The sequence below is a fragment of the Haplochromis burtoni genome, unplaced genomic scaffold (genome assembly GCF_018398535.1).
Source record: "Haplochromis burtoni strain Fernald_Lab_line unplaced genomic scaffold, NCSU_Asbu1 Contig_319, whole genome shotgun sequence".
NCBI classification, from domain to species: domain Eukaryota; kingdom Metazoa; phylum Chordata; class Actinopteri; order Cichliformes; family Cichlidae; genus Haplochromis; species Haplochromis burtoni.
In genome coordinates, this window is record NW_024582680.1 from 629,489 (window position 1) to 638,498 (window position 9,010).

A 9,010-nucleotide genomic window follows, 5' to 3' on the forward strand; every position below is an offset into this window, starting at 1 on the left:
TTTTTCAGAAGTAAATATGAGCAGAGGTTCATGGGTTTTTCTTTGTTTTGCTGTTGTTTTTATTAACATTTTAAAATGTTCCAACTTTTTCAGAAAGTCTGATTTACTTCAATCCTACAACAATATTAGATTTTTCACCCTGATTCATGCAAATTTATTTGCCTCAGCCCCAAGTTTGTAGATTTTTATTCAGAGCAAAGAAATACATCTCTTAAAACTTTTTAAACTGCACTCATTTCCTCCTTCACAAAATCCTTGTGGTGGGGTGTGGCTTGCTGTGCCATGCAGGGAGGGCGGACGCACCTGCGCGGCATCCGCAAACATGCCCGCTGACTACAACAAGTGCAAGTGGTGGTGCATTGTGGTGTGATGCATCTGCGGCTGACAGCCGAGAGCTGCAGCCGCGGTCAATAAAGATGGCTCAAAACTATGACCTGTGGACTCAACGTGCCTTATTCCCACTAGGGCTGCCACGATTAGTCGATTAGTCACGATTACGACTAATTTAATAGTCGACACGTCGTTTGAAGCTTTGTAAGATCCCAAAAGATGCAGGAATAAGTAGAAGGATTTAAGAGTGTAATAACGGACTGAAACAGAAGATGGCAGCACTGCATGTACAAGGATGCCAGCTGCCGTTAAACCCCAAAGAAGAAGAAGCAGTGTCCGGTTTCATAGCTGTGTCCAAATTTAGCGGCCGCATCCTTCGGAGGCCGCATTTGTAGGCCAATTACGTTACAGCGACACGGCGAAGCATGCCCAAATTCGAAGACTCCCCCAAACACGGCCAAAAAATGTGTCCTTCATTTCTCCAGTTATGAAGGATGGGTCGGGTGTATGCTTCGTGGCCCAACCTATCCCAGAATTCATAGCACGGCCCAGCCAATTCCAGTTTTCAACAATGGCGGCAGCTAGTTAGTTTTAATATAGTTTTTTTTCTCTTTTTTGGGTCACAAATATAAACTTTAAGAAACAGTATACAGAACATGTATACAATCAGAACAAAATTAACATATGCCAGGGGTGTAATACAAAGAATTACAAACATTCAAATAATTTGTAATTACTACAAATAGTAATAGTTTTCATAGCCTTTTTGTTAAGTGATCCACTAATCAATTTTATGTAACATAAAACATCATTATAGTAATGTTTAAAATTAGGTTTTTTGTTACTGTATTTGCATTTGTGAAAATAAAATTTAGCTAAGATAACTAACAAGTTTATTATAAAGTTTTAATATTACTCTTATAGGGCTTTGGAGCGTGATGTCACGGGGGTGGGCGTGGAAAGGATTTTGGCCTGATGCGCCATTTTCCCGGTCCAACAAAGCGCAAGCGACAAAGGAGCGAAAGCACACACAACAGCCATGGTTCGTACTTGCTGTGTGGTCGGCTGCAATGTTCGATCGCACAACCAGCACAGGAATAAGCTTAAAAAGGGTTTGTCTTTTTATTCTTTCCCAACCTGGAAGCAACATGAGGCAGCTCATATGGCGGACCTTACCAAACGAAGGCGTCTAGCCTGGATAGCAGCCGTGAGATGAGCTGATATCCAGTTCGCTTCCATGTCCAGATATCACTTAACTTACCGGACATTTTCATTCCGGTGTAATCGGTGACTAGTCGACTATCAAAATAATCGTTTGTGGCAGCCCTAATTCCCACCACACTCCTCTTCTCAATTCTCCACCTCCTTCATCTCTGATTTTTTACCTTTGAGTCCAGGTCTCCTTTCCATTTAAGGATGGCCTGAAACGTGGACAGCCGGGTCATGTCGAAGACGACGAGCGCACCCACGGCCTCTCTGTAGTACACACGGGTCATGTTGCCATATCGTTCCTGCCCTTTTTAAAGAAAACAGAAGACAAACCCAGGCCAATGTTAATTTACAGAAGAGACTTTTTAAAACAAAAAATTAAAGCAGAAAAATTGAAAAAAAGGAGAGAAGAACGGGAGCGACGGTGAACAGACAACGCTGCTTCTGTAAGAAAGCACACAGCGCCAAAAAAGACAAAGTAGAGGGAGGTACATAAACAAATATACAATTTTGCTATGTGTTCGCAGCATATGATAGGATATGAGTGACTGTGTGTTTGCCACAGACCATACTTGAAAAATAAGTTTGAGAGATCGCAATGTTACAGACCCGGACCTAGCAGAGAGGTAGAAAGTGAGTAAAACTAGAGGGGAGAAATGTGACACGAGCCAGAGACCGTGCTTATCAATGCTAAAAGCCTCGGTCTCTAAGTTTTACGTAAAATTGAAAGGCAGTCTGCGCTGCCACGCAGCCCCGCCTACCTACCTCTGGTAGTGCTCCTGCCTCCAAAGATCCTACATGTACGGTGATGTGTGGTGAGATGTGACTATGGTGTCATTAAAAAGGGAGAAACAGATGACCACACACCACACCCAGCAAAGCCACTTGAATGGTCCAACCCGTCCTATTTGTGTGAGTGATGTGTTGTCAGAGGAAGCGGGGGAAGGAGAGGACTAGGCCTGGAGGAGAGAGCCAGCAAAGCACCCCCCATTTCGAGGAGGCGAGGAAGAGCAGATCCGGGACTCATGTTGACTGGAACCCCACACAGAAGGCCAGCGCCCGTCTCTCCCACTGCAAAGAGTAGTCCAGCTGGATTTCTCAAAGCCCAGCATGAGCACCTCACTCAACCAACAATGAAGACAGAAAAGCACAACAGACCAGCCAGAGTCTGACATACGCCACAGCACCAAGCCATCTAAAGTAATGATAGCTTGGGTGATCACATCAGTTTCTGAAGGTCACACCATTAATACCAAAACTGGTCACTTTTCATAATAATAACTAACATCTTTGCCAGTATCAAACATTTAGCCCTAGTTTCCCAGCACAATAAGACACTTTTTTTTGTATACAGGAACTGCATATGTTCTTCTCACTGCTGACACACACACTTGTTAAAAAAATGTTGCAAATGAGAGAAGCATGTGTGTGAACATTTAAGTCTCTATCCTGGAAACTAACTTGCTCCACATGATCCCAATATACCGGTGAATCAGCAGTGGAGCATCTGACACACACAGACACACAACCCTGCGCATGCGCCCAAACACCGAGCACACAAACTGTCTCCTAAAAGCAGATGGTATCTTTCCCTTTATTTCTGCACACCATCTGATCAGTACTAATAGTATGAGGTCAAAGGTCAACACCACCAATGACCAATGTTTTCAGAATTTAAAATAAGCAAGTCCGGCAATCTAAAAACCAGGAGACCGTGTTCACTCAAAGGTAAATGTACACATGATCATTATTTTTTTTGTATATAACAGTTTATGTAAATAGACCAGAACATGTGTAATATCCTTTTGTTTTTTTGTTGTTGTGCTCCTACGAGACTGACATCGCTCTTGCATCCTATGTGTATAATGCGACAGGCAGAGCCAACACCACGTGAGAGCTCCATCCAACAGGCAGCTCATACACCCCTCTGCTTTTAATCAGCGTTATCATTAATATCTAAATCTCTTCCACAGCGTGTCTTTTCCCCGCCTTCCCCCTCACCCCCAGCAGATGGCCGCCGGTCCCTGAGTCTGGTTCTGCTGCACATTTCTTTTTTTTAAGAGGGAGTTTTCCTTTCCTTCTGTTGCCAAAATGCTAGATCATGGGGGTGTCATCTGATTGTTGGCTCCTATGGATTGGAACCAGCATGGAAAGCAAACATGCCAACTAAAAACAAAACAAAGACAACAACAATAATAAAATCTGTCTATCACACACAACGCCTACTATGTTAAAGTAATAAACGCCATGTTTTTTGTGGGTGAGGGAAGTCGTGATGTCACCATATCAGAAACGAAAACGCAAAAAGAAGACATTATAACTTATAAAAAAAATGACTATACAGAGAGAACATCTATGTAAAAGCACTCTGTGAAGGCTGACCTAAAAAGAACGTACACCAACTCACATTTTTTTATCTTGACATTTGTAACTATAAAACATTCAAATGGGAAAATGCAAAAACTTTGTGACTTGAAAACGCTCCTCGTGACCCTGAACAACCGGCTTCCCTACACTGAGAAAGGCTGTACGGTCACCACATCCACACCGTGAGGACAACATGCCGGCTGTTTGTGTGACCGCAGCAGCTTCATTGTCGTTTAGCAGCAAGTCGTGACCTGCCTCGCTGCTAAAGTCCGCCTAGAAAACAGCCTCAGCCGGACCTTTTCATTTAAATGATAACTCTTATCAGCTGGCACGTCACTCAGCACACACAGCGTGTGTGTCTTTGTGTGTCTGTGTGTGTGAGAGGGAGACAGCAGTGAGACCGGAAAGAAAGGAGTTCCCAAAAAAAATCTAATTACATGCAATTAAAGAGACACATGGGAGGGTTTTATAAGCTGAATACAGAGAGCTTGTTATGTGCCTCTGCAGGAATGATGGCTGACCACATTTTTTTTTTCAAGGCCACTTCTCAAATTGTGCAACATAATTGTTAGATGCATCAGCAAAAAGCAGCTGAAGAGTGTGAAAATGCAGATTACTGCACGTTTGTTCTGGGGTTTACTGCTTGCTTGCATTGAGCACAGTACAGATGCATTTGCTTAACTTTGAGCGAGTTTGTTTATATCTATAGTGGTACTTTACTTTTACAAAGTACTTTCTAACAGATGCCTGACGCTGTCACATGTTGGCTTACTCTTGCAGCATCGGCATACGCCACAGCTCCAGGAGCAGCATACCACTGACCACTCTGTGATCTCCGAGCTTCTGGGAATTTACTCAACTTGACTTTAAGATTCTGTTACTTTTATGCTGCGTTATGCTTCTGATGTCAGAGGAAAGTGTCTCTAAATTCACAGGGGAAGTAAACACAGTTATCTCCCCCTCAGCCATCTACAACATGACATGTTGCAGAACCAGAAGTGAAACATGTAATTCACCTAATAAATGTGTTTGAGGGACTCGTTGAAGATATCTGTACTTATTATGAATGGAAGACGTCTGCTTATAAAGAGTGCATCTTTGTACGGGAGTACGTTTTGACATTTGTGCCATTTTAAAAGAAAGTTTTCCACAAAGCAAGACAGTGCATGTGTCTTACACAGGAGTGGAGTCTGACTGCGTGATAATCATGCAGGACAAAAAAAAAATACACACTGCAAGTTTGGAAATATTCTAAGATTATTGATTAAGTAACAAAACCCTTCTTCTTCTGTTGTTACAATAGATAATCTGCATCCTCATCCTTCATCACATCCATGAAACTCCTCTGTGGCCCTCCTGCTTTGTCCAGTATATCCAGTGTGCCTCTCCTGCACATGTCCAAAACATCTTGGTCTTGTCTCTCTAACTGTGTCTCTGTCTTACACACATTGTTTACAGTCTTGAACTTTCCTAAAGATGTTTTTTTCCCCCTAGACTTTACCCAGAACAGCTGCACGTATCCAGTGCAGTCCTATTAGACATCTTTAACCTGCCAACTTCCTCACATCCACACAAGGATGAGGAACAGGATGAGGTGAGGAAGCTGGCAGGTTAAAGAATCTGTGTACCAGACTCTTCTTGGGTGCGACGGCAGCAGCTAACGTCTTGTGTGTCCTGCCGTGTGCTGTGTTCAAGACACTCTACTGTAAGTAATCCTGATCCGACTGTCCCAAAATGACCCCCAAGCTTATGGATGAAGACGGCTGCACGTGACTATGACCCTCACACTGCTCTCTCTATCTCTATGTCATGTTTAGTCAGTGGTGGATGACGTGATGTGGTCAGTCCCTTTGCTTTCACTGCAGCAGTACGCCTTCAGATTCGTGGGCTCGTATTATTGGGTTACAAGTACTGATGCAGTTCTGAGTAAACATCAGTCTGCTGTTGCAGCTGGTGAAAGGGGAACTCGGCCAAGGTCATGTTTTCAGTGCTATTTGTCTGCATGCCTGTGGAGCAACAGGTTCTTCGGAGGATCTGTAAAGGAAGTCCTTATGAAATGCGGGTCCTGTATACGTTGCACATTACTGGTTACATCTTTCTATAGTCGCTGTAGGTCGAGCAACGCTATATTACAGATAATGCATGCAGCCCAACTCTCTTATTACCTCCTTACTTGTTGTCCGTACTTGCACTGGTCTCTATTTCTTGTTCTAACTGCACTTTGTGTGCACCACGGACCCTGAGCTTCATATTTTTGTCTCTCTGTGTACTTGTATGTGGCTGAGTTAACAGTAGAGTTCACTTTGGCATTACTGAGATACAGCTTTGACCTTTGAGCCTCGATGGACGTTTGAAGCTTGCATAGTTCTGAGGGACACAGAGTTACCCCCCCTTTTTTTTTTTTAAACACAACGCCACAAGGTGAAGTTAACTTTTTATTGGTTTGCTGAGGTCATTAGGAGCCGATTTTCATGTAACTTTGTAGCAACATGGCGCATGTGCAAAGGAACAGCTCGATAAAATTTGGTGTGGATCTGACGTGTTTTGAAAAATATCCAGATATTTACGTTGGGTTTGGTTGAGTGGAGAGTTGTCATCTGCATCTACTACTAAAAACCTGGGTGAGTGAGTGAGCATTAACCTGTACAGCGGTGTGTCATTCCACCCACAAAACAATAACAGTATGGTTCACGTACCGGCGATGTCCCACAGCTGCAGCCTCACCACTGTTTTGTGGTCCCAGTTGAGCACTTTGAGTGCGAAGTCCACTCCGATGGTGGCCCGGTAATGCTGGGAGAACACCTGGTGGACGTAGCGCTTTATGATGGACGTTTTGCCAACTCCCAGGTCGCCGATCACCAAAACTTTGAGCAGGCGTTCGCGCTGCATGATTGCTGAAGACCCCGGTTACGAATTCCGCGTGAACGAGACGTGCAAAAACTGCGAAGAGTGTCACGCTTTTAAATAGTGGATTCTCGCATAAAAACAAACACCATCGAGAACTCCCCGAGAGCAACTTTGAAGCGCAATAAGGTTTTTAAAACAGGTTTTCGCAAATAAATAAAACAGAACGCGCTATTAAAGTAGATCAGGCGCAAATGACAACAAGTGCGCATATCTTAATGTTCATGTTAAAAGTTATAAATGAAAGCGAGTGTGCCCGAGAGCCGCAGATGCACAAGGGGAGGCGGCACAGGAGTGATCTCATGTAACAGTCCACAGCTGATGACTGCTGACCTCGATGACGTCCCGGGACGCTGGTGCTCACATCTCCGTGGTCGCTCTGTGTCCCGGCCAAACACCCACGAGCTGTTTCACAATTTAAACAGTGAAATGGAAAAGAAGAAGAAGAAGATCACGCTTTACGTAAAACTCTGATGAGATAAGGACGAGAAAAAACGAGGCGCTGTTATCTGATGAGTCTGCGGTCTGTGCGCGCTTCTGCAGCAGTTTGCTCTACTGCCACGACTTCAGAGAACAAACTGCGTTTCTGACAGCAGCTCACTGTCTTATAAAGTCACGCCCACATACTGCCAGTGTGTGTGTGTGTGTCTGTGTGTGTCTGTGTGTGTGTGTGTGTGTGTGTGTGCTTTTCAAACGCACAGCGCGCATATTAAACGCTGTGATGTGCAGAGGATGGACACACAAACAGGAACAGCTCTGAGGCACTCTGACACCTTCTTCGGTCTAAGTTTAGTTTCCTCTGCTGTCATTGTACTCGCCCTATCTGTTGGTCTTTGCTCAGGGGAACTCAGTGGTTTTACATGAAGTGCTATTTACTTAAAATGACTCAGTAAACCAGCAGACAATACAGCGAACAAGTTCACAAGGTGCAGGCAGTGTTTTAAAAGCTTGGTGGATGGGACAGTGCAAAAGTATGAGACGCTAGGAGTGAGCAGAGGAAACTTTCAGATCCAGGGCTGAGGGTTTTCATCAGCTTGACTTTGTTTTCTATGAGTAGGTTTGGCTTTAAGTCAGCAGAGTCCGGGGTTACAGGTGCATCGTTCTCCTGTGTTAGTGTCGCTTCAGGCTGAATTCTTTTTGTGCTTGCAGATCACTTAGATCCTTTTTTGCACGGAAACATGTTTGAAATAAATTATAAATCCTCCAAGCCAAACACAAACCAGCGTGTTACTTAACATGCTGTGCTCCCTCTGCTGACTGGAGTCTACCATGGGACAGCAGCTCTGGGTTTCTGGGGGCTGATTGGGTGACTGGGCTGATTTGTCACACAGATTTAGGAAACACTTGTAGTATTTTCTGTGTTTAGCAGGTAGTTAGTTTAAGGATCCCAGATAACTGGAGGCTCAGCCTGTCTCAGTTTATTCTGCTTGATCACCGGTCAGCTGTGCCTCGGGTGGAAGAGCCGATCATCTAACAAGCAGAAGGTCAGCGGATCCCTGATGACTGATGGTCACATTGAAGAATTCTTGGGAAAGATACTGAACCCTGAGTTTCCCCTGAAGCATCAATCAGAGTTTGAGTGTGTGTGTGAATGTTGGATAAAGCCATGGATTAAAAACACTGTATGAATGGGACTTGCAGTAGAAATCACTTTGCACCCAACTGAGTAGAAAGGCAGTGTGTGAGTAACTATCCAGTCAGGCTGCATCTCTCTACAGTCAGCACGTGAGCTGTTGTTTACATCTCCTCGCCACGAGGACTCCCGTCTTCACAATCCCACATCAGCTCTGTGACATTTCAGTCAGACCTCTATCACATTTTCCCTTTTGTTTTCTGTGCCCACATTTAAAAAGCACCTGACCCACGCAGCACAATCACTCTTTAAATCAGCTGCTGTGGCTCAGCAGGTCGCCTGCTAACTCGAAGCTCGATGGGCCTCAACTCCTCTAGTCTACACGCCGAAGTATCGTTGGACAAAATACTGAATGTCCATTGGAGTGTAAGTGTGTGAGGGTTAGGTGAAAGTGCTTAAGCACAGATTTAAAAAAGTAATACAGAGAACATTTCATGTGAATGAGTTACATTGTGGATTCTCTGAGTGATATCTGACTTTATAACAGGTTTATTTTTATTGTTTTTATTTATTATTTATTTATGTCCCCACAGCAGAAGCATGAGTAACACACACACACACACACAC

General features: G+C 44.0%; 1 protein-coding gene across 1 annotated transcript in view; it reads right to left on the reverse strand.

Moving 5' to 3' along the window:
• Positions 1-7,387, reverse strand: part of zgc:162171 (uncharacterized protein LOC565931 homolog) — a 14,950-nt gene extending 7,563 nt beyond the window's left edge. Inside the window, exons 1-2 of the mRNA XM_042228361.1 lie at positions 6,603-7,387; positions 1,716-1,846 (exon numbers count right to left, since the gene is read on the reverse strand). Of these exons, the coding sequence (XP_042084295.1) occupies positions 1,716-1,846; positions 6,603-6,795 (324 nt within the window). The 5' untranslated portion in view covers positions 6,796-7,387. The remainder of the gene's footprint in view (positions 1-1,715; positions 1,847-6,602) is intronic.
• Between the last annotated feature and the right edge of the window lie 1,623 nt (positions 7,388-9,010).